The sequence below is a fragment of the Aptenodytes patagonicus genome, chromosome 7, assembly GCF_965638725.1.
Source record: "Aptenodytes patagonicus chromosome 7, bAptPat1.pri.cur, whole genome shotgun sequence".
Lineage (NCBI taxonomy): Eukaryota > Metazoa > Chordata > Aves > Sphenisciformes > Spheniscidae > Aptenodytes > Aptenodytes patagonicus.
Window position 1 is genome coordinate 17,673,315 of NC_134955.1, and position 26,710 is coordinate 17,700,024.

The following is a 26,710-nucleotide window of genomic DNA, read 5'->3' on the forward strand; positions in this document are numbered from 1 at the left end:
GGGAGTGCTCCCTCGCCAGCGATGTAGACATCTTTTCACTGGACACCACACCATATTACAATAATGCACATGGATGTGTTTCATAATACGCCTATCCGGCACCTGCATTTTCTTTGTTGCAGTGCCAAGTATTTTGTCCTATTAGCTTTTAGGTCACTGTCATTGGGAGCAATATAAGAAAAATTATATTTTCCAGCATTTTTCAATAGGTGATCCAAAGGCAAGGTGCACCAAGCCTTGCAGGAGCCACCAACTCCCAATAACATGTCTTCTGCAAGTCTCCTCCTCACCCCAGGAGTTAGAGGATGTCTTCCGCTCCAAAGTGAGGGGTTACATCTCTTCCAGACCTCTGTTTTGTGGGGGGGGAGAGAGGACTTTTAGCCTACTTCCTGTGAAAAACAAGGTTAATGCACTCACGTTGTGTTTGTTTTGCCTCCCCCTAATAACTTCTGAACCTGTCGACCTTGTTCAACTCAACTTGACAGAAGGGAGAGATCTACAACATAATCAAGTTCTTGTAAGTTTTGTGAAAATAGGCACTGAAGTACAAGGGAGAGGGGCCCGGTACCAACGTCCTCGCCAAGGAAAGGCTGAGCACGAATGCACATCTCATTGGGCACCAGGGGAATGACACAGAAAACAAACCTGCTCTACATTGCAACCTCAAAAAAAAAATAAAAAAGCTTCAGCTGAAATTTGCACTCCTTAGACATCAAAGTCAGCCCATGGACAAGACAGAAAAAAGCCAGCGTTCATAGAATTACTTGTTATTTTCGATTTGAACGCAACAACTTTTGCTTATTGCATGGGAGCAAATCCTTCTTGGGACGTAGCTAAGTGTCACCTCCACATTGCACTGGTGTAACAACTCGCTGCCTTTCGTGCACCTTCATCACAGCTGCCGCTGCGCAGGGAGCCCAGGATGCAAAACGTTACACAAGCTGTTTTAAATTAAATTGGAGGGCATTTAAAAAGCCTTTGCTCTGTGTGCAGAAACATTACATTGCGTGTGTTCAAGTGTGGTAGGTAAGGAAATTCATATCGCTGAAGTGGAAAGAAATACCTCTAATTGTTGTGGCTTGAAAACACCAGTGGCATGCAAAAGTGTTATAAACCGATGATTTGAAAACAGAAATGGGAAACAGAAACTTGTGTATTCACATGGCTCTGTGACCACGAGGAAAGCAACGCTGCATACACAGCTGAGCCCAGCTTCCACTGAAAGACCATGGAAAGGTGTCTCTACTACACATTTTGAACTTGCAAAGGCTTACATTGACCCGCATGGACTGAGTAGTCCCACTGCAGGCAATAGCCCAACTCCTGTGCACAAATGAAGCACACAAGTACATTTTCACAGGAGTGGGACATAAATGGGAGTTGCATCAGACCTTTAATCTTTTTTCTTTTCTTCTCAATGCCCCTCTTCTTCCCAAACCATGACCCCATCAGTAAAATGAGAACAGTAATACCCACCTCAGCAGGGTACATGAGGATTAGCTTAAAACTGTTTTTACTTTTTCTCCTTTAAACTCCCAGAAAAGAAAATCTTCCTGTATTTTACATTTTATATTTCAAAAAGCAATTTGTTTCTTGCCCAGACCTTTTCAGCTCAGTGGTCTGGAATTATTTCCACCTTCCTCAGAACTGATGGGTGATAAATCAGCCCAGAGGTGTCTGCTAGCAACAACAGCCCTTAACTTGCTGCAGTAAAATGGCTATTTAATCCGCTGACATCCAAAGATTTCTGCCTCAGCTAGTATTCGAGCATAGTGCTGGCCAATTGCATTATTTGAAACGAACCTGCTTTAAAATACAAGAGTGAAAATGAGTGATGGCTGGACTTCTGGTCTTCTTTTGTAAGATACTATGTCAAAGGGAATCTAAAATCCAACATCCGCTAATTGTCAGTTTGGCAGCAGCCGCTTCCAACTCTGAAACACCTTGGGCTCAGAATAATAAAGGCTTTGCATATAGCAGGGCTCCAGGGTGGCTTTTACCTCCTGATAATTATTTATATGAGAGTGGTGCCTCAAGTCCCCAGAGTGCAGGTCCCTTTGTGCTAGGCACTGAGCAAACATATAGAAAGGGACCGTCCCTGTCCCAAGGAATTTGTGGTCTAAATAGGCAAGAGGGCTGAGCGGAGGAGAGGGGGCAACAGATGTGGCCCAACAGGTGAAATGACTCGCCCTGAGGTCACACTGTAGATTAATGCTGATGCCAGACACAGTGCTTCTCTCTCTTGAATCCCAACACAGCCCCCTAACCAGCAGCCCATGCTTTTGCTCACCTCCTAAACCTCCTTCCTTGCACACATGGCCCTGCTCCTCCCATTAATCTTTCTTTTTGCAAACTTGCACGGTCATCTGCCTCTGCTGTGGACTGAGACGGGGTGAGCTTTCATCACCACCTTCAGCTGGGCAGCCCCACGTTTTTCCTCCTCTCCTATTCACTGGCTTCCTACCTTCTGTATCTATCTGGCATAGCACCCAAACCCTGGTAGGCTGGGGAAGCTGAGCCAGCTCACATTTTTTTAGATGACTTTCTTTTAGCTGATCTTTTTTTTTTTAGGCAGGGATGGGGGTCCAGGCCTAGCTTACACCAGTCTTGAAATGCAAACTGCTATTGAGCTGCTTTAAGAAAGAGACTCCTTTCTGCGGCCTCAGATGCCTTTATTTTAACACAGTTTACAAAAACGGGGTAGAAAATTATAGTCAAGGCTTTGCCTACCTTACAGTTTCCTTAGCTCCCCTTCAAGCTATTTACAAACATTTCCTAGCCACTTAAAAAAACCACTCTGGACAGTTTGGATGAACAGCAGACACCAGCAGATAAGGTTTCAGCAGAAACACATACTCATTGCATACTGGTTACTTCAGGCTGGTCCAGCATTGAACTGTTCAGCTCATCTTCCTGCTGCTGCTGTTCCACAATGCTCTGTGAAAGAAAGATGCTGAGGCACCTACTTCCAGGAGAAGTCGTTGAGGTATGAAGCCCCAGCAGGCAACATAAATCCAGTCCAGTCCTCCGAGCAGAGAGGTCAGACCTGTGTCCGGTGAGCACTTGGGGATGGCTAGCTCCAGGCAGCTGCACAGCAAATTTGGATGGCTCATTTTATGACATCCCTCTTCTGCCAGAAAAATGGATCATCTTCTTTTTCTTAGGGTGAGGTGGATTATCAGATTTGAAGTAGCAGGTCTCAGGTGCTCTTTCTGAAAGGATCAGCTGGACCCACGCGAGGAATCAATGACCTTGCGACAACTCACCACCAGCCTTGAGAATCCGTAAAACCTGGTTATTCCCAGGATTCTGGTAATGGTGATTTTCAGATAGATATAGACCAACTGACACATCAAGAAAGGGAAATTATCTTTCACATGAAATGTTTGCTATGCCAGACTGTTATCACCAAGATTAGCTGCCAAACAGAAAATGTAGGTATGATCTTGGGAACAAACAGGTAGAAATGGATGCACTTTCTGGTTAACACAACGCCCCTAGAAATGCACAGACCTGGCTGCTTTCAGCAAGGACTACAAGACACACCTTTCTCCCCAAGGCCACCGCAGCTGATTCAGTCCTGTTTTTCTTTTATTTCTCCAGTAAAGAATCAGCAGGTTTCCAGTCCTGCATTGCAAATAAGGCATCTGTACACTGTACAGTGGACTAAGAGAAAAAAGAAGAGCAAAGCCAACAGCTTTCTTGTGTTTATCAAGTGTCTGGATTTTAGAATAATCAAAAGACATGGCGCTCTTGTCCTGTATTTTATTAGGAAATTAACAGGCTGATTGATAACCTGAAATCACATAGTGAATCTCATTTTAAAAATGTTCAAAATCATGACAATAATTTTGATTTCTATAAAACATAATGCCCAGATACAATTCCTGTTTATGCCTGTAAATTTCTACACCCTTAACATTTATCTAGGGTACAGCAGCGAGGCTGGATAATTGTAACATAATCTGTAAAGTTAAATACAGTATACTTTTCTCTGCAGTCCAAGTGAAAGACGAAATGTTGAAAAGAAAGCCCGGAATATGAGCAGCACTATGAGAAGGTTCCCTGCGATCTCAGTTCATTACACATCAGCATTTCAGACTGCTCAAAGATATTCAAGACTGGTGACGTTAACTGCTGTGCAAAGTTACGAGGCTTTAGGGCATCAGTTTTCCAGGAGAGGGAGAGAGACCGCTGTGGGGTACAGGCTCTGCAGTGAGGGGAATAGGGTGCACCAGATGTGTACGATGCTGAAAGTGCAAGATGTCTACGTCTCCCTCTTTTGCCAGTGGTATGGGCTACCACCACCACCACATTGGACTAAATAGCTTTTCCTGACACTCTGTCAGCTTTAAAGATGTTCCACGTTCAAAGCAGGGCTATTATGGTACAGGTGCTGACTATCTGCAAGGGCTGAATTTCAACCTTAGCAATCAAAGCCCAAATCCTGCTCATGTTGTGTATGTGAAAAATCACACGGAGCCAAACACTGCTGGCTTTATTGCAACTGTCATGTGGGGTAATGTGTTCAACTCTGTGGGTTGTAGCTGAGGCCCTCGGTCCTCTAAGTTAGAGCTGGCACTTTTCAATACCAAATGACTCTTGTAGAGAGTTGAATTTCTCAAGACATTATTCAGGAAACTATTCAAATTGTCATATATGCTCTCTGGATGAGAGATGCTCTCCTGAACTGGGGCCTCGATTCCTGCGAGGATTATGGATGCTCAGTAAGTGGCCAGCCCCAGCACTTGACCAGCAAGTCCAGTCACTTCAGCCTCTTGTACTACTTTTGCTGACTGTAAGCTAAAACCCAGTACATTTAAGAAGTAGTGGGCCTTCTTTTTAAAAAGCTATTTCAGGACAAGTACATTCAGACCACTGTGTTTTCTATTTATATATAAATTCTTTGGCAACAATTTTCTAGAAAGCAGAATCATTTTTTCTATGTAATACTTTATTGTCTCCCCATGAAAAACTGATCTCTTAAAAAATCTATAGCACTTTCCACTATAAATAGTATTGTTCCAGATTAAGGATTAGTTCCTCCCTGAAGAAAAACAGATTTAAAAAACCTGGTCATTTTCTGATAACTGTTTATGTAGTAACGTTAAAATAAAACAGAAAAAGAAAATCATTCAGTATGTGGTTTGTCATTCCCTAGAATGTTAGTGTACGTTTATACAATAAAAACAACATAAGTTATCCTAGTTTGTTTTAAAAACCTTAGTAGTAGAAATATATTGCTATCTGCAGATTCATAAACAGAATGCACTTCTTCCATCTAAGTTCAAGTATTATTAGAATATTATTATTACTACTATTATTATTATTAAAGGAGCTCTAAATCCTTGCCATTTTGCCTGCCTTTACATTGTTTTGGTCTTTCTGAGAAATAACGAGTTGTGATCATTTGTTCGTGAACAAAATCAACATGGAGCTTCAGTAAGTTTTGCCTGGTAGAAGGCAGCCTGGCAATCCTTCGGCTATTACGAGTGGCTTTAGAAGAGCGTATTTGAGACTAGTGGTATAGATAAAGTGGTCGCGTGTTTTCTTGGATGGCTGATGAACTTAATTCCTTCCAGGTTCTCAACATTCAGTCCCATTTAAAGGAGAAAGGTGGGAAGAACCCAACCCAGACTTATACCACATCAGGATATATCATCTTCATTTCTTCTCGGTACTGTCAGTTGCTCGTAGGTCGGCAGGGTGTTATTAGGGAGGAAAAGATCCGAATTGACGTTGTTGCCTCTCTGAGATGATCTGTTGTTCCCTTGATCCCCCTGCCGATGGGAAACCAGATGATGTAGCATATCTGTAATGAGGTTCAGTTTCTGGTCCATTTGTGTAACCTATGAAGGCAAAGGGAAGGTTTGTTTCGTAGCAGCACGTGAAAAAATTGCAGCAAACCATGTGATGCAAATGCAATATTAAAATTACAGTTTTCTTAATTAGGATCACAACCACCTCTACGAAGACACCAGAGAGTCGCAGTCCATCAAACAAAGCATTAGAAACTTAATGCAATAGGTCAAAGTCGGATGAGGACAGGCCTGTTAATACTCACCTCTGGTATGTGCTTTGACACTCATTTTATACCTGGATGAATGCATGACAAACGGGCTTTTAAAGAGATGTGCTGGGATAGAGAACTAAGTGCCAGAGTTTCTGTGGGTTTTTTGTTATTATTATGTCCCTATTTTTTTGAAACATGATAAACTTCTAACATGCTTATATGCCTTAATAACATCAATATGCTCTAGTAAATATCTGCTCTACTTGCAGTGATCTAATCAACTCTAAGCTAGGACTGACTGATGCTCTTTGTTACATTTGGGCCCAATTACCAGCTCAGGCCACAATATGCCCCACAGATAATTTTGCCAATGCAAGTGTATAGCAGCTGGGGTGTGTGGCAAGGGCTGGGAGTGGGGCATGGTTCAGTTTTACGCTCTCACCCCCCCAAAGACACAGTGTTCACTAGGATTGCCGTTTGAATGGCATGATTCACAGCAAGCCAGAAACTCTTCTAAGAGGGGTGAAAGCTAATTTATCAACTGGGGGGCTGCAGGGGAAGGTTCAGCCTAAATCCATAATGCTCATTTTCTTCTGCCTTTAGACAGAAGCCCCTTAAATTATTTATTTCCTCTTTTTTGCTTTTTCTGCTCTTTCTTTTAATCTTTGGGAGAAATATAATTAAAAAACCAGGATACTTAATAGAGACTAGGTTATGGATTTGTCCAAAATTTAGACTCTATTTGGTGTAAACTTGTGGTACTCAGAGGAAAATCAAGAACGAAATGTTTCTAGGAGCACCACAGATCAGCCTTTGGTTTCTTGCATTTTCCCATCAAGAAGTAATCTGTACCACCTCTTTTATCTGGCATGGGAAGCCTCCTCTCTGTGCTGCCTCCAATGTACTGAGCCAGACGTCCTGAGGGGAAGATGGGCACTTCCAGCTTCAAAGTCATGCCCACTCTCTGCCCCTTGGCATGGCAAGCATTGAAATTGGGCAGTAAGAGTCTTTCTTATGGCCTCCTACTCCCTTCTACAGGCCTAAAGAGAAAGCCATGATTTTGCCATTGTAGTCTCTGACCCATTGATCCCCAGGGATCCTAAAACACTAAGTAAATTCTAGGCAAAAAGATGTAATAGGTTTTAAAAAGGGGAAAAAAAGTAAGCAGAAAAAAACCTGATAGGAATAAATTGCTGCCTAAAATATCTGCTAGAAAGTAGTGAAAGGCACATAAAACCGCCAGAGAGAGCATGAGTGGGAGCAATTTATATGTGCCTGGCTATCATCCAAGTATCACACAGGATAGTAAAAGACAGTAAGGCTGAGCAGAACATCAACAAACCTGGAGGATTTCAGCAGAGACTAAAATGTTTTTCCACCGTAGAGAAAATGCTGTTTTTTTCAAACATTTTGTACAACTGGTAGGGAAGCAGATACAGTGATTTAAAAATATGAGGTGCCAGAGATTTATACTTTGCAGCTGGTTTTGAAAACATTAGGCAAAGCACTCTAGATGGTACATGAAACACTAGTAATTCTGGATGGAGCTGGCTGTTGAAAGATGAGATTCTTCAAATGAGGAAGCTGAAGAACACATAAGTTCAAGATTTCTAGAAGAAAATACAGATGGAAAATCGAGCAGATCATCAGGTTGTCGTTTCATCGCTATTTGTTCGCTCCCTTAAAGAAAGGCATGCTTTGCCCAAATGGTGCCCATCACAGATGGCAAACTCATAATGCTCCAAGCGTGACAGTACAAATCAGTGCTAGTGAAGCCTGAAGAATACCTCATTCCTCCATCCCCCACTGCCCAGGTATCACTTGCTTTCTGAGACAGCTGCGCTGGAAGGACTGCAGTGGAAGACTGCAGACAAACAGCTATCTTCAGAGTCCAAAGGACAACTTTTCCTCTAACAAGAAATGTCTTTTTGTTAATTATTCTAAACTAACTATGGGATTTTTGTAGATATATTTCTTAATTTGTGATTCCAGGCAGGGATTACCAGAGAAAACACAGACTGAAGATATATCTGGAAAATGTGCATTTATGAAACTCTTGCAGTGATGAGCTATTGAACATGACAGTAGATTGGACTGAGATCTGGATAGTCCTTCAAGAGCTGTGCATCTTGGTGATGAAGTACTGGAGAGAAGTGAGATGTGAATATTCTTGCTGGGAAATAAATTCCCAGAGATAATTGTCTAATTTTTTCTAGGGAACAAGGTTTGGCTGCTGCAGCTGTGGAGTGCAGGAGGCCCACAGAAGCAGAGGCAGAAGCTAATTACTATTGAGCTGAGCCATATGAGGTAAAAAGTAAAGAACTTCGTCTTCCACGTTCCTGCTTATCGGGGTAGGGCTCTAAAGCCACAAAGGTTTTGTGGAGGGAGGTCCAGATAGCTGGTTGTGTTTAATTGTTGTTTAATCAGTTTTGCTTTCCAATATAGCAAGCCATTTCCCAGGGAGTTCTGTGCCCGTGAAGGGCTTGCTCCAAGACACACTGAAGTCAGTGGTAGTTTTTGGCAATCACAGACTTCCAGTGACTTCAGTGGGCTCTGGATCAATCTTGGACTGAATTGTCAATCCCAAATAGTAACATATTCTTTGGATATTAAAAGAGAAGGAGCAATCTGGATTTCTGTTCATTGCTCTGCTCATGCTTCTTGGGGCTGGATCAGAAAAGATGACATTTGCAAATGAGATGGCAATACGACGATGGGCCCCCATCCTCGGTTCTGCCAAAGGGGTGTCTGCTTAAAGTATGAGACATTTTAAAGAGAGAATTAAAAGCCACCAGAAAGCAACTTCTACTGTCATCGCAGGCCTCTGATGTACAAGAATAAGAGGCTTGCTGGTGAACGGCCTTGCTTGTTAGCGTGCCCAATCAGCCCGTCGTCATCCAAACACACATCCTGAAATACATCATTCACTTGTTTGCTGCAGAGATAATTATACCCACTAGAAAATTGTCATTGTGTGCAATACCCTTTTTATTAAACTAGCTTTATGCACTTAGCATGGAGAAGTGTATCATCACCCCTGAATCATACTTTCAAACACATTTACTTAATTAGAAATTAGCTATGATGCCAGAATGAATAAAAGTAAAGCAAACAGAAAAACTGCTGATGTTGCTATAATCTTAACTGCTTTGGACAACTCTGATCCCTCTACTTAAAACAGCAAACAGTGTTAATTATGCAGAAAAATAACTCAGACTGATTTGTTTCTTTTATGAAAAACTAAGTAAGCTCTTTCTAGCTGATTTATGTTTCATTAAAGCATGATGTTTGGATGATCAAATTCTTTATATGCAAATAATTCCCTTTGTATTTTATAGATGTTGGGGAGAGGAAGCAGTGTTTGAAACTCTTCAGAAATTACACAACACAGTTACTCCTAAGTTTTACTGAAATATTGTATGAAAATGAGATTTTTCCATCCTCCGAGATAAGTTTTTTTAAAAAAAGATCCAAGGATCATAGATTGAGCACAGATGGAGAGAAGCAGATTTAAACAAGTTTTGAACCTAGCTCTTAGAAATGAATAAAAAAATCCCATCCATGCAGTGTGCTGAGAAAAAAAACCCCAAACCAAATAGTTCTTCACAAAGGCTGAAATATTAGAGCACAAATCTTAAATGGCACATCATGAAGAAATACAGCTATGTTACAGAACAGATTTTTGCTTTCCCTAAAAAGTCACAGAGGCACATGACTACTGTGACACTCCACACAATAGATTAGTGGTGATGACATAGTTCCTATGAACCACAAGGTCCTCTTAGGTCATGTTTTCAGGAGCAGCAGTCCTCTACAACTGGATATAAAGTGACATGCCAACTTTTATAAAGGTATCAAAGGCATTCCAGGAGGTGCTAGTGAACAAGACAGAGACTGTTCTTCTGATGAGAGGAGAGAACAAAATAACGAGCAATTTATCTATTAAAATTCTCCAGATCGTCTCATTATATTCTTTTTAAATGCCCTATAATTTTAAGCATTCATAACAAATTCATGGTATGATTCAGAACATAAAATGTAACAATGAAGTTCTTTCCTTGCTTTTTAAAAAAAAAAACAAACAAAGAAGCCTGAGTGGCTCCAGGGACATCTGGAGGAGAGTGTCCTTCATGCACACCTGTAATGGAGAACTAAAGAGCAGCACTCTGGAGACCTACTCCCAAAACTAATTATAGGGATTTACCGGGAAGGGGCAAGGACAGGTGGAATTACGGAGCTCAGGGGAATGGTATTTTCAGCCATGGCTATTCAGGAGAGTGGGGAAGCCGAAGGACAAAATTAGGAGTTTGGCATAATTTAGACTACAAAGATCACAAATTACTAATAAGTTATGCCAAGCGCTGCTCCATGATCTGGAGGGATCAAGGTTGATTAATGCTGTCGATTAAAGCTGTCTTACCTGCCCTTCATTCTCATTCTCAGAGATTTCAAAAGTAAATATTATTAAGGGTAAAAATCATAGTCCCTTTGGACAGAATGGTGGTTTATAACTACCTATGTTCTTAACATGCTTGACTGATTAAGCAAATAATTTGTGCTTAATCAAGAGATTTTTTTATCAGCACAGTGCTTACTCAGTGGGTTCAGGGGGACTGTGCTTGTTCTTAATATGGAAAGCCAAGCGTGAAGCTGCTAAAGGAGAATAGGAAAACCAGAACGCAAGCTACACTTGGCTGAACAAAAATGTGATAAAGGAAAATTTCAGCTACTTTTCTAACATTAGACTCCCAAGTCTGCTATCCTGACTTATCTTGAGTAGCATTCATTCCTGAGGGTGCAGCTTTTTAGCTCAAAGGAAACCAACTCTTTAAGGCACTTTTTCAAAATAGCTGAAGATGACTGGGGAGATCTTCATGTATTTATCACTCCTGGTGGCCTCTTAATAAGGAGGACCCTAATGCTCTGTAGCGTGGCAAACTTCTAGGGAAAGAAAACAATGCTTTCTTCATCTGTGCATCCTCGTAAGCGGTGTTGTATAGAATCCGTAATGTGTTCACTATTCAATACTATACTCAGTAATGAGCTAGCTTTATATTTCAGAAAAACACACAAAAAAGTCCTTTCTGTTAACAAAATCATCATCAGGCATGCTAATGACTCAGTTGACAAAAAGATTAGAGGCAAAAAATATTCCAGAATTTATGATACCTGTTAATGGCAATGATATGAAGGAAGGTATCAGTATCAAGCGGTACTTAAGAAAACAGTGAGTGTGTTCTGCAACAGAAGGTGTGGTTATAAATCATGTTTTTCTTTGGTGGGATCCGTCCTATTTAAGTACTGTTCTTGAGAATATTTGAGGAAGCCTCAGAGAGCAGCTTCCCTGGCTCCTCTTCTGCTAAGTCCCTGCACGTTTTAGTGTCTCAATATTTCTAAAAGTTAATGCTTTAATTTGAGGGCCCTGTGGACAGGAACAAATACAATGTTAGGAGTGGCTTTTTAGAGAAGCTCAGGGATAGGTATGGGAATCTTCATAGAGGATTTATTTTGAACATTTCTGTATAACTATAATAGTGGCAGGAGAGATCAATAATTTCAGCTTTATTAAAGAAAGTTTCTTTCTTCAGTTACATGATTCTTCAAAAATCTTGGAAAGACTCTTCCTTCCATTTACAGTACCCAAGATCCCAGATTCTTGCAAATCCCCTTATCAAAGCTTCTGGCTTTGATTTGTTTATTTTGTTGCCAGAGATTAGGCGGCAGTCTTGCTGGAGGTTATATACCTGTCGCTGAGGTGTTTATAGGAGAATGTAATCTGCATGAAGGAAGATTTGTTCTCCAGACTGTCTGTACTTTCTCTTGAGAGTTGGCCAAAGAAGGGAGTATGTGTGCAGTGTCTGGGGGAAGGATAGAGGAAGTGGAGCCAGTGAGAAAACACTCTCTTCTAAGATTAGTCATTGCTAGAAAAATATAAAGGCTGAGCTTCTGAGAAACAGAATTAACAGGTTTTGAGGGTTGCATGTGACAAGTCACTTTCTAGTCAATGAAAATACTATATGAACACTGTAACCACTGTCTGTCTTAACTGACAAATAAAATGGATAACTTTGGAATCTTTGGAAAGAAAGGCACTTGCTACACACTGTGTCCTAAAATCAGCTCTCTTGCATATAGCTATCATGGCCAATCTCTTCTTCGCTTTGAGATACTAAAAATTGTTCTGTTTTTTCAGTAAACTGAGACTGTTGCAGGTCTCATCTTACTCTGTATTTTTATAGTAAAATTTTTCTCCTACACTTATCAAAAGTGTAAAAAACCCCTTATTTTTTGTAGTAGTAACCCTTAAATGGCTGCTGATAATTCACCATTAATCAGGGTGTGCCACTTGTGCTTTCAACAGAGGGTGATGACCTGGGACTGGGAAGAAACTTCTGAGTCGTTGAGTCAGGGCCAGAGCTCAGAAACAACCAGGATTTATAAGCCAGTCGCTGGCTCCAGTTCTCCAGAAGCTATCTTGATATCAGTGAACGGCTATTAAAAAGAGCTGGACTTGGCATAGTAAATACCTAATGCATCGTATAGAAATTCAGTTTTGTCACACATTTTTCTTAATTATGTTGGGAAGTAAAACAAACTGGTAACACCAGCATGTGGCCATTTGACTACTGATTATAATACTTGTGGCATTTTACAGTAATTTTTGTTTGTTTGAAGAATTTTGTCCTGATTGTGCAGCACAAGGTCTAGGGTACCAGATGCTCAAGCTATAGGAAATGGGAGAAATGACAGAGTTGATTTATGCATTCTTTCTTTCCATTAGAATTGGGAAAGCAATTTTGATAAGCAAGTAACTATACTGCAGAGAATTATTTTTCTTTTCCAAATGTCCTTTTCCCCGAAGAAAGACATCTTTTTCTAAAAGCTTCCTCAAAGTTTCTGGAAATACGACATCTCTGGTTCACTATTCACTCAGCTCCATTTCTTTCATGTGGATTCTCATGATTCTTAGAAGAGCGTAGATTACAACCATAATGCCATTTTTCAGATTAGACATCTCCCTTGAATTCTATTTGAAACCGACAATAGTAAGAGACATGCTCCGACAAGTCAAAAACTGAAAAACTCATATGAAAAAGCCACTTCAGTCACATGTGATTAAATAAATAATATAATATAAAATACAGCATATATGTTACCAAACACAGAATATTGGCAGCATGTTTTTATAACTGCTTCTTTTATGATACTGCCATTTTCCCCCAAATGAAAAAGAAGATACAACCTTCAGGAACAGCAGTAGCTGAAGAAGATATTATGCAATAAAACAGAAACCTTCACAGATATCTTTGACTATTTCCAGCCACTTACTTACACACAACGCATGTACATAATCCTTATGTGAATAAACACTGCAGATCAGCAGCAGGCAAAACTTCAGGTACAAAAGGAACTATTAAGTGAGACCTACAAAGAAACAAGTGGCAACAACAGATGCTGTGCATATATGAGAGCAATTCCTTTAAGATCTTAAAAATTATGAGAAATAAATAGAAACCAAAAGTTACAAACAAACAAGTTGATTTGTTTTTTACAAGTCACCTTCATAAAATTATCTGGCTATAACGTGCTGCTTGACTAAAGGAAGTAAGGTAAGATGAATATATACCTCTCCTTCTAACAAGGAGGTCGGTAGGACACTGGCAAATGGAAGAATTAAGTTACTGGAGAGTGAAATACACTTGGCCATGGACTGTTATAGAGTACAAGACCTCAGAAGGTGGAAAACTTTTGGGGCAGTGCTTATTTTAGAAGTGGAGAGGATTCAGAAAGGCCTGAGGGTAAAAAAAGTTGGAAAGGGATGACCTAAAATGCTGCTAGTCAAGACAGAAATGAGGACCACGATGGAAGTGTCTGGAGGAGATGGTAAGAAGCAGAGACTGGATACGGCTGCTACTTGAGAAGAGAGAGCTGAGAACAGTGGCCTCGGTTCAGTGCTTTTGTTGCTGCTATTAACAACTTATTGCAAAAATATTTGGCTTATTTAAAACACCCAAACCGTTGGAAATCAGCTCTTCCTGAGAATATTTCTTTAGTTCTAGGTGTAGATTTGGGCCACGAAGCCCCTCTGCTTGCTCATCATTCCCCAAGCTACCAGGCCAGTCCTGCTAGCCTTGCAGTACTGAGTGCATGCCCAGATGTGTGCAACGCTCGCAGATCTATCTGGCATCCAGAAGGCTATAGCCAAGCAATTAAAATTTGTGGTTGACTCTTGTTGTAGATAAATGAGACAAGACTTAAAACACATGGAAATTTTCAAGTTAGGACAGTGTCCAAAATCTCCAGTCTTTGGCCCAGCACTGCCTCAGGATACAGCATTTTTTTCTCTAAAATATTACAAAGGTCAGATATTTATTTTTTTAACCCTTTCCTCTAAACTAACAGAGTATCGGTAGATGAACAATGGAGCTTGGAATGTTTTTCTCTCCTTGCATGAAGCCAGGAAAGTGAAGTTTAGGGTCTTGTCTCTAAATATAACTTTTATCAGAAGCTACTAAAGAAGATAAAATCCCCCTATCCTATTAACTGAACAGTCTGGATTTTTTAGAAATTTGCTTATCTTCATTTACTATAGCCCCACCTTCAGGAAATAATATGTCTTTGATCAGACACAACTGTCTTCCATCTCCATTTAAAAATAAGACACAAGTTGGCAAGAAGAGAGGGATCCTTTCCTTACAAGTGAATCAATGATACCAAAAGTATGAGAAGTTTATGTATCCACAAAAATCACTGGACATCCATCTAGCACCATCATCATAAACAGTTTCCCAAATTACGGTTAAATTGAAATCCAGCCTTACGGAGGATGTCAAACAGGCTTGAGATAACGAGAAATGTAAGGGAAGTATTGATCAAAGAAACCAGGGAAAAAAAGCTCCTTATCTTTATGCAATAGTTTGGATATAGTTACAGAATAAATGGCGGTCATTAGTGCATCTTATATCCAAAGCACTGTGTGAACCTTTGTGTACCTGTACAGTAGAACACTGCAGTAGATATTGCTAGCACAAAGTGGGGAAGACTGAGGCAGTAAAGTTAATGGCCCACCTTCAGATACGTTAAACATCTTTAACTTCAACTTGGAAGGAGGAGCTCTAACAAAACCTTAAAAACCTTTTACCCTGTCCTGGGCAGATCTTCAGATCTCAAAGAAAACTTCAAAGCACTTTTCTGTTTTTTTAATGAGACAGAAGGTTGGAAAACTGATTGCTTTCTCATTCTCAATCACATTCTTGTTCAGCAAAACATTCCTACGTTGGGTCCTTCTGGTTGAGCACCCCAGTACCTATCTGCAGAGGAAAGACAGACTCTCTGTTTGGCTAACAGGCACTTATATTTCAGATGCTTCAGTTCCACAGATGTGAAGAAAACTCCCCATGGTACTTGCCTCTGGAGGACTCTTTCTGCTGGTTTAATCACGGCAGTACAGCCTCTGAATATCACTCCATATTTTTGTTGTCAGAAGTTTGGCTATCAGACAACAGCTTTCTCCTAGCTGTAGATTCCCGTTTCCAGTGTGGAACAGTGGCATATTTACAACACTTTAAGGTTAAAAAAAGTAAAAGACCCAACTAGCATAAAAATATGTCCCAAACTCTTCTCCACAACAACATAAACCCCAACCCAACCCAACCCCCCCTACCACTCTCACCAATTAAAGAAAACAAAAGTGACTAATCTTGACCTCTCTCCAAAGGGGAATGTTTTGCTTCTTGAATCCTTGGCTCTGGCTCTCGTATGATACTGGGACTATGACTAATAACCTCTTGCCGGAGTACTGCTGATAATTTCACCATTGAGTAGCTGTTCTCGTTCTGGATCATCATAGTATGCACTTAAGTTGCCAAGATTTTATTTTAAAAAAAACAAAGAATAAGATATACACTCATAATCCCCAGTGTTAGAAATACATTTTTCAGCTTTAACTGTTAGGTTTTGCCTGACAATTTTTCCTCCTTCCTCCAAACTGTTATTTTTCAGATGCCTGCTACGAAACGGTTCCCTTTTTCCTTTCTTTCTCTCGAACACTTTTCCTAATTCAAAACAGATTTGAGACTGCTGCTCTTTTTAAAGCAAATATGCCATGTATCACATCGAGTTAGGTCAGAATCGCTTATGTTATGTTTCACACTTCACCCAAATGAGGCATCCATACTGCTTTTCAAAGGGAATAAAGCCAGACTAGGTGCACTGGGTTTTCTTGTTGGAACAGAAAGTGAGACACATCCACAGGTTATGGATCTGATCTTATGGCATGGCATCAGTAGGGAAGGGTGCCACTATCTGCTTTTTGCTTAAAATGTTAAAAAGCAAGATGACTTCAACTGTTTTTTCAAAAAAAGATTTTTGGCCAGTTCCTTTTTTAGCATCCATAATCTACTCATTATTTATGATTTGATAGTTACTGTATGGGCAAAAAAGGACATAAACTCCTTTGTACCTAAAATGAGCTTAAAAAATTAATAACCATACGGTGACTTCTGCAGCAATCAAAAATGGAAGGGGAAAAGGAGTCGGGGAGAGAAAGGGAGAGAAGCAATTATAACAACAGTGAGTTTTGAGATTCCCTGAGGGCTGCTGGTAATTAAACCAACGGCAACATGAATCTCTGTTTGATGTGGTCATGAATTTGTTTTCAAAAGAAAAATCTTTAAAAATATTCTTTCAAGAGAAATTTTTAGAGAACAAGCTCAGCATGAATAATTAGACCAGAAATACTTTGATAAATATTATTATGGAGAAGTCATTTATGGGCCATGGCATCTGAAGGTTAGAAATCCTGGTGATAAATAAGGTGGTGAGTTTGCACCCATTCTGAACACACAAAACCAGGGCTGTATTCTCGTATGCTTGAGTTTGCTCCTCAGAAAGAAGGCAGCCTCTTGTTTTGCCGTTGCAATAAGCTTTACAAAGACACAGATGCAAGACAGAAAATTTCAGTGGGAAAGCTCAGTGGAACGAAAGAAAACCACACACAATTCCAAAGGCACTTTTCATTCCCAGGGGCTGCACAGAGATCAGAGGTGAAATTTATTGGTGATAAAAAGTCTGTGAGCCCACTCTACTCCCCCAGCCTTTCCAACCACCATTCACTTCTGCTGAAATCATATCCTCGGAAATATCTCCTTCAGCATACTCTAAAAATAAAAATGCTTTAATTTTGTAGAAATGTAAGCACCCAGCAAAACCACTGAAATCCAGAGAAGATGCAGGTGCTCTGCACCCTCTATAATCAAGTTGCCTTGGACACCCCAAAACTGCTTTTCATTCATTCACTGATCGCTTCAAAAAGTGGAGGCAGACACAATCAATCACAAGCCAGCAAGTAACCAAGTGAACTAGAACGTAATATATTTACTAGTGGAAACCCATGTTTAAAACAAAAAGAAACTGCTTGTTGGCTGTCATGGTATTATTCATAAAGGCAAACTAGTAGATCTTATGGATACCAGAAGCAAAACTACAACAAAGGCAACCAACTGCTAATGAAGAAGGGTTTTCAGTCAAATTTCATGGGTCATACAAAGTCATTACCATGCCTGCAGGAGTTCAACAGCTCTGCCAGTTGAATTTGGGGGAAATAAAGTGATTATTTTGTTATGCATTTTGTAGTTTTAGACATTTTTCTCTAAATTCCGAGTTCTGAAGCCAACCAGCTATGCGAGAATACCAGCTTCAATTTCCAGAGTTAGCTTCTAACCAACATTATTGCAGAGGAAACCTTGAAAATAGGTCTTCTGTGTACAGCAAGGTCTCAGAAACTAGATTTTAAAGGCTCTGATATCTGTTTCTTTTTTCTTGCTTAAACAGAACCTTATGGCTTTAAGCCAATTTCCTAACACTTTGGAGGCTTGACTCATTTTGAAAACTAAGGGACAGAACATTTGGCTGCTGCCGGTAACAAGTTCTGCATGGGTTAACTTTCCAAATTGGTTCTATTGCAGGTTTCCCTCTGGTTTTGAGTCAGTTAAAATATCAAGGCTCTTCTCCATAACATTTTAAGCTATAATGACTTCAAAAGTAAGCAAATGTTTCTGATAAAATAATGTGTTTGAAAAATTTAATGGATGACAAAGATAACAAAAAATCCTTAGCGCTTTTCTTTGTCAATAACTTCTTCTAGGAATATAGCCAGGCTGGGCATTTATTTGGACTGGTAAACCGTGACTGAAAAAGTGAATCTATTGGCAGTGTAAGCAACTGCTCAGTGGTGTAAGCAACTGCTCAGTGGTGTAAGCAAAAGGCTCACAGTCTTTCCTAGCTGATTAATCATCATGACAGGCTTGAAGACTAAATGATCTGCCCAGCTCCAGATGTTAGATGTGCATCCACCTCTTGCTATTCTTCTGGTTCGTAGGCAGTAGCCTGGATTGTTCATTCTTAAGATACTGATGATCATTACTGTTCAAAACAAAAAGGATTTAGACTGTAATTTTATCCTATGATAGAGGAGGCTTCTACACAAGATAACACAGTACATATAGTCTAGACATGATGAAATACTGGAAGATCCTTCAGGCAGAGGTGGTGACAGTCTTGCACATAAAGCTTTGTGACATTTCCCTTCTCCAATCCCACCTCCTACAAGAACTGTTATCTATTGCACAAAGGAGGAGCATGAATATGTAGCTGGATCTCTCCCCTCAAGCCCCTGCCATTAAGGGCTGCACTAGCCCCTGTTAAATCAATAACAAAATGTAGCTACTCTGCGATGGGAGGCAGCATCTGTTTCACAGCACACAGTAACACTCCACAGCATTTACAGATAGGAACAAAGAGTAGTGATATGATGAAAGCATAGGAGAACATCATGGTGGCAGAAAGAAGCTACCCAACCCTGCCTAAGACAGACAAAGAGTGCTACAAGATCTTCAGTGGTTGCAGGTGATGAGAGACATCACTTTAATTGTCAGCTAAAGGATGGTCCTCCACAGAGGGACCAAGTTTGTCTTGGGCATCAGTCAGGAAGGACTTCATTGACAGTGGCACTCTGGGAAGGGAACACCAGAGAATCAGCACCCTGCTTTCTGAAGCAAGCTGCAGCCTGCTCCTCCTGGAAATTGACCATTTGTGTTCGCAGAAGCCAGATCGTGCTTTACTTGGAAGATCTGAGTATCACCGCACAAACTGGCTTAGCTGCAGGCATTTCTTATTTTCCCTTTGCATATTTTCCTTGAAAGAGTGAAAGCAGTTACTATGGAGTTATTTATTTTCTTTCTTCTGCTAATCTCTCTGCTAAGTAGCATCTCCCCCCCCCCCCCCCCCCCCCCCCCTTCAACAGAGAGAGTAATCAGCTACTCAGTGGATAAATTCATTCACTCCTAATCATGCAACCTTTGAAAAAAGGTTGTCAGGTAGCACCTACTAAGGACTTTACAGATTAAAATGCTAACACCATTCTGAATTAATTAAGACATTTTCATCCATTTTCATGGATGGCTTTATGTGATTCGGCTAACAATTTTAGCTCTGACACATCTGCTCTGAAATGTGAAAGGAGTTTAATTCAGTCTCAAGCATCACGGTTCCTTTCAGGTACAAGTTGCTCCTTTTTACTTTATAGTACCTGCATTGTTGATTTATATATTCAAGCAACAGTCTTTTCAAATCAAGAAATAATCTTCTCAAATTATATCTAGGTTTTAAGACAGATGATGAACAACAGTGGGAATAATAAAAATGATGAAAATACCAAGTGCTTCTGTTTTCATTTTTGACCTCCAAGCCTCAAAATGCTTTATGATAGCCAGTACTCACGGCTGAGGAAATGGAAACAACAGGAGGTGAAATGACTCGCCTCAAGTCCTGCAGAAAATGACGGCTGAGTCAGGAACAGCACCCACACTGCCTGAAAACCCCACAATAGCCACACCGGTGCATCTTTCTAGATGGGACATGGACTGTCGTGACGACACAAGTGTCTGGCACTGCCTTTTAAAAGCTGATTTACAAAGAAGGCAGTGGAGGTCTGGTTGCATTTGTTCCTCTCTGGCTCAGACAGTACTCGCAGTGTACATGTGCAAGGGAGAAGACCATGTGTGACCAGCTCTGATATGCATTATTTATATAACAGTTCTACTGACTGAAAAACTAATAAATCCACAGCCTGCAGATGATGTGCAGACATACAGACACATCATCACAAATATCACTTTATCTTGATTCTTTTGTCTTTTTTCTTTCTCCCTGCTGTGGCACAACAGAGCATCTAGTACAATAGCAAAATAAGCCTCTGGCTAAAAAAGAAGCTTGTTTAAATCACAGCGTTTCTCCACATACAGCTGACACCTAGGAATAAGTGTCATTTTCCAGGGAAACATTTCTATATGAATATTTCACATAGGTCAAACTTTGTCAAACCCGCTTGCGACGCAGTGCTGCAAGGTGCTCGACACTTCCCTTACTCTCTGAGTGCCCTTGACTCCCAGTGAGCTGTTTAGTAAGGAAGATCCATGTATTTGGGAAGAAGTATATTTGAAACACATAGTCTATAATTTTCTGTAACAGTGATTGCACAATACAAGAGGTCAAAACGAGGTTTCTCTCCTTATGTACTGTAACTATGGTCTATTTATAATTCTACAGTTAATTTAGGGCTTGTATATCCATGCTGGACAAAGAAGCTTGCCATGTGTAGAAAATGACATGAACTCAATCTTTGCAGACAGTCCCAGAGCCTAAAAATGCTTTTGTTAGTACAGTGAACACCTGTACTAATTACGCACTTCACTCACTCGGGGGTCATTGCTCATGGCAAAGGTTTTAAATCAGCCACCCCAGGAGACAGACATCATTATATTTCTAGAGCAGTCATTCTGATGCTGCAAAACTAGGCAACCCTGGAAATAGACTCACACTCTGAAGTCTCTAAAGGTGAAAGACTGTAATACCCCATTGCTGGGCACAAGAAGACAGTCCAGAATGTTTGAATGAATAGAGAAAATTAAGAGAGTAATCAGATACTGTTGTTGAAATCTGAAGTTTAGCATTATTTTTAGGTTTAAGCATACGTTCTTCTGACTTTCATGTAAACGACATTTTTTTCCATCTCTCATATACCAATACCTGACCCAGCAAAACTTGTAAGCATGTGAGAAACGTCAAATAATTTCATTTTATTCACTCTGTGATTCATAGGTGCTATTTGTGTACCTAACATTATGCTGGAACTCAAATGCCAAGGTCAGCATTCATTTTTTTTCACTGATGTAGTTCCCCAGCTGAAGTCATCTGCAGTTCTCCCCAGACCAGTCCCTGCTCACACTGGTGCTAATCAGTGCGGGTACTTCCCTTAGCTCGGTATGCAAAACTTGAAGAATCAATGGTATATAATCTGCAAACCAGCGTCTAACTGGTCAGAGGGGGCAGAGGTACCTGCATTTCACATTCCTCTTCTCCTAAGCTGTCAGACTGCACGTAAAACTCGTCAGCAGATTTCTCACTGGGAAATCACAGAGCAGAAAGTTACTTTAGGTAGGTGCTTCCTTCAATTAAATACACCCTGAGGTTTCATGCTGTCCTCAATATAAAAGTAACACCATTTCTACCAAAAGCAAGGAGCACTGACGGCGTGGGCAGGGTTCTCCACCCAGCTGTTTACAGCCATTCTGCACCGCAGTACCATACAGCAGGGTAAGTAAAAGGGGAGCGGGAGAAGAATTTGTTCAGAAACAGCAAAGAACAGGAGCAAGGGCAGAAAAATAATGGAGCAAGGGCAGAGAAGGGATCTTGGAAGCGTTCAGCATTTTCACAACTGCCTCCTAGATGAATGCTAAAAAGGTTTTCAAGGATGCAAATGACCAAATACACAAATTCTTCATAAGGTGCCTAGGAACTCTAACATTCAAGCTAAAGGCAATGAATCAATTCATTTTCTATCAAATTATCTCTAAACTCTTTAATTCGTACTTCATCTTGTAGTTTACCAGCACGCAGTATAAATTTTCAGGGACATGTAAATGCAAATTTTTTCTACCATTTGTGTGACCCTTTTCAGTCAGATCTTCAGGCAACATTAGGAAAAAAATAATCCCTTGAGCTCTGTGTACCCCATGAACCTCTCTTGCTCCCTCCGCTGTGACTCAGGAAGGGGACATGTTTTGCAACAATGTCTCCTAAATATACAATAGTCCCAGTTCGCTTCTCTTTCACCCCAGAGTAAATGAGGAGTAAATTTATTGATGTCAGTGGGATTAAGGCAATATAAATGGCCTGAAAACACGGATCACTGTTAGCACTCAGAAGAGTACACTCCAAAGGCTTGTCCACTTGCATACAACATGTCTCCTACAGTAACAGTATATAGTAAATAGCACACATCACTGCAAAGAACTCATATGACTAAATGGTGCGTTGTTTAAAGCAGATCTTTCTTCAGTGTGCAGAGACAGCGTTTTCTTTACTTTTTTAAAAACAAACCCAGTCATGCAAATTCTAGCTATGTCTTCATTCTTCTGTTATTTAAGTTTCCTAAAACTTCACAACTTCATAGGAAATATACATTAAAAGAAAAAAAAAAAAACAAAGCCAAACAGAAAACACCAAACCTGGCAGGTTATATTCAGAGAATCTATCATTTTGGAAAAGCAATTGCAAGGTTTTTAGCATACACTGTAAAAGTAACGATAACCAAAAGGTTATCTGAAGTGTAATTTAAAGAAATGTGTTTGCATTGTTTTCAGATAAAACAATCCTGAGGCCAAGTGTAAAAGTCCCGGACTGCAAGACAGTAATGAGTTTGTGAATCAGGACTGTAAATTCCCTGTGCTGCGAATGTGGGAGCCATCAGGAGCACACACGATTGAGTCAGCAGTTACCAAGACAGATACATACAGTACAGGCCACTCAAGTCTCCAAACTGCCATTTATCATTTCCTGAGAGAACAGTTTCTTGGCAAGCCTCCTTTAAAAACATTTTTTTTCCAAAACAACCAACCATTCCAGCAGGCTATGAATACCACTGTAATTTGGTCTATTTTTCATATCAAGTAGACTATGGCCTCTGGTTTTCAGTTAATTAAAGAAACCTTCTTTTCAGATTTCCAAACGTTGTTTGCAGCAGGGTAGATCCCACAACGAGCCAGCTCTAAAGCAGTGCCAGTCACAGACTGAACCATATGGAGATGGAGAAAAAAAAACCCATAAATAAAACCACGGTTTGAAGTTGCAAAGCCCAGCTTATATAACGCCAAATTCAGTCGCCCTGCCAAACTGTTAACTTTCGTCTCTGATGAAAATAGCTGTCTTGGGCTCGACTGTATTTCATACTCCCGAATGTGTAATAGCTCAGAGCTGTCTGTCAGAATCTGAACTCCATCTGTTGTTATTATTATTATTGTTATTATTATTATTATTATTACTACTACACACTAATAGCACTTAGGGGCCTCGTCTGAGATCAGAGCCCTGATGGGCTATGAGTTGTCCGCACAGACAGAGAGAAACAGCCCTTGCCTTGAAAAATGCATGATCTAAATAGATGAGATAAAAAAAGGGGTGGGACAGAGATCGTATTTTCATTCCTGTTTTATACATATGGAACTGAGATACGGAGGGATTAAATGTCTTGCCTGTGCTCACACAAAAAATATCTGGGGCAAAAGCTAGGAATTGAACCAAAGTTTTCAAGTTCAAATCAACTTCATCTTTCTTCATTAACCCTATGCTTACTAACTACAAGACTGTACTCAAATCTGTATTTATAAGCTGAGACATCAGAGCCACATTCAGCCTTTGGGCATACAGGGCCTAAGCACAGGAGAGGAACAACATGCCTCTAACCTCTTGCAAGAATATATATGTTCGCATAGCAATAGTTACTTGTGGCTTTGCTTCTTGAAGCTTTAGAAAAATCAAACTTAGGAAATAAAGTCCCATATTTTGATTTCCTATTTGATGAAGGAAGTCTGGATTCTGCTATTTCTCTGCAGAGTCCTCTGTGCAAGCAGTCACAGAAACAACAAACTGTGCCATGCTTCAGGAAAAAAGTAAATAATCACTTAATGGGTTTCTCAAAATATCTGACCTGCAGTTCACACATTCTTACTAAAAAAAGAAAAGAAAAAAAGAGCTATATGTAGATATACATGTTTTAGTAAAGAACTATTATATCACTTTGTCTTCAGAAGACTTTTGTCTTCTGAAAAAAACTAGTAGTTTTCTACTTCAGAAGTAGTTTCCTTCTGAAAATCAAGTAGTTTTATTTATTTTTTAAATTGTGATTTAGAATCATAGAATTATAGAATATCTCAAGTTGGAAGGGACCCATAAGGACCACCGAGTCCAACTCCCTGCTCCTCGCAGGACTACCTAAAACTAAACCATATGACTAAAAGCATCGTCCAGACGCTCCTTGAACTCTGACAGGCTCGATGCCCTGACCACGTCACTGGAGAGCCTGTTCCAGGGATCAACCACTCTCTCAGTGAAGAACCTTTCCCTAATGTCCAGCCTGAACTTCCCCTGATGCAGCTTCATTCCATTTCCTCATGTCCTATCGCTGGTCACCAGAGAGAGGAGATCAGCACCTCCCCCTCCGCTGCCCCCCTCTACGCTAAGAATGTGTGATGTTACAGGCTCTTACTTTGGCCAAATAAAAAGTGAAAGTTTTGGGGTTTTGTTGGTTGGTTTGTTTGGGGTTTTTTTAAGAGAAAGAATAAATGTACATGAAATTAGGACAACTTCCAGTTAAACTTCAAGTCTTCATTCCAAAGCATGGATGTAGGAGAGCATCTCAAAACACTTACAAGATTTAAAAATAAACACAATAATATGGGCGAAATTATGTATCTCTTCCTAACTTTCTTCTTGGAATGGCTGAAGCTTTTCAGCTGAAACATTCCCAAACATTTTAGTCTGAGATGCCCAAAATGCAAAACTTCAGGTCAGATGGTTATAGTTGCACACAACTAAAACAAAGTCTTATAGTGGGAAATGTCTTATAAAGTTTTGGTAAGGCTCCAAAGCACTCCAAAGCAGGTGAGTACACATAATAAATCCCAAAATACATTTACACGGGAGACAAACTGTGCTTCATTACTTGGCTTCAATACCACACTTTTGGTTACTTTTGCAGAAAAGACAACTGTCATTATTTGCCTCGGTCAGTATATAGAGTTTCTGTTGTATGGGAAATTATGGCATATCACAATTTTTTTAACCTCTCAAAACATTGAGGTATTTCAAGGAGTGGAAATTGCAAACTATTTTAATTTGGAAACACATAAATGGCTTCAGCTTCATAATGAATGTTGATAGTACTGAAACATTTCATTAAAAAAGTAAAAACACTATCACTATCCCAAAGTGCCTAAAAGGAATAAAAAGAGAACAAAACACACTAAGTGCAGCATTTCAATGTCCTTGGATTAAAATGCTGATCACAATGAAAAAGTCTAAATCAATTATTCCAGGAAGGTTTGACTGAAAATTTTATTCAAGTAGCCTTGTTCACATGTGACAACACAGAGGTCTCTAATGGGACTTCTGTTTTTTTCTAAAAGGCTAATTTTTGCCAGCTCTATCTAAAATAAGGCATTTAGGACTTCATACTTTTTGAATAACATCCCCTCTCCCCGACAAAACCCCACCATTTCTCAGTCCTTACTTGCCATTAGCTTGCCCTCCTGAGATGTTGACACAAGTGCCTGCTCATTGGGGAGGTGCTTTGGAGTGGGCCTCTGAAGAACCGCCTGTCATGAGGGCTATCAGTTTTAAAATCATTTACAAAACTGCAGAATTTCCTGTTTCTGTAAGTGGCTCTAACTAGCTCTTTCCAGCAGAAATCCCTGGAGAGGCAAATTGTTTTTCCCTGTACAGAACTGCAACTGCTAATGCTGCAAAGTAACAGGACTGCCAAAAACCTATGTATGGTCCTTGGACGGTTGAAGTGCACCTTTCCATCTTCAGCTTTGCCCAAGGTGAGCAGGTAGCAAGTCCTGCCTGGGAGCCTTCTAAACCAGACTGTGTTTTGGGATCACTATGTGAAAGTACGATAGGATGGGTGTCCTCTAAAGCCAGTGAGACCTTTGCCATTGACTTCAAAAGGAGCAGAATCACAGTCGAGAATAATTATTTTTTATCAACAACATATTTACTTTAGGATTAGCCACAGGAGCATTCAGGTCAGGGCTGGCCCTGGAGGTGCTTCAATCTGAGCAGTCAATTAGTGTCAATGCTAGTCTACTTTTTCAAGTTTTGATAAAAAAGTCTCTCCAAGACTTTTAGTTGTGGAAATGGATGGAAAATATAAATCCATCCAATTATTAGGTGTGAAAATTTTCCAGTAAACTCTGGTATTGTTCAGTTTCGGTGATACAAGAAACCATCTTGATCCTATAGCCCAATTTGTTAAGCCAGTCTTGTACACATTGATCTGATTACCAGGGAAAATACAGAGGGGAGAGAAAACAGTAAGAGCTGGTCATGTGGTTTTATGAGACACGGGTCAAAAATCTTAGCCCAGATTGTCTCTTGAGGACTGTATCAAACTGGGGTTTACCAAGAATATCCCCGCTCAAGAAGAAATGCAGCAAGATCTGTAAGCTGCACAGGCTAACACCGAGCTCCATGACGCAACCGGCAATACCAACGGAGATTCGCAGCCACACCTGATGAGACTAAGGTACCACCAGAAACACTGTGTAGAGGGAATTTAACATAGAAAAGGAAGATGCT

The 26,710-nt window shown here is 40.2% G+C and overlaps 1 protein-coding gene across 1 annotated transcript in view; it reads right to left on the reverse strand.

The window, feature by feature from the left end:
• Positions 1-5,291: 5,291 nt before the first annotated feature.
• KCNQ1 (potassium voltage-gated channel subfamily Q member 1) overlaps positions 5,292-26,710 on the reverse strand; it is a 360,358-nt gene continuing 338,939 nt past the window's right edge. The window contains exon 16 of the mRNA XM_076344173.1: positions 5,292-5,849. Coding sequence (XP_076200288.1) covers positions 5,649-5,849 — 201 coding nt within the window. The 3' untranslated portion in view covers positions 5,292-5,648. The remainder of the gene's footprint in view (positions 5,850-26,710) is intronic.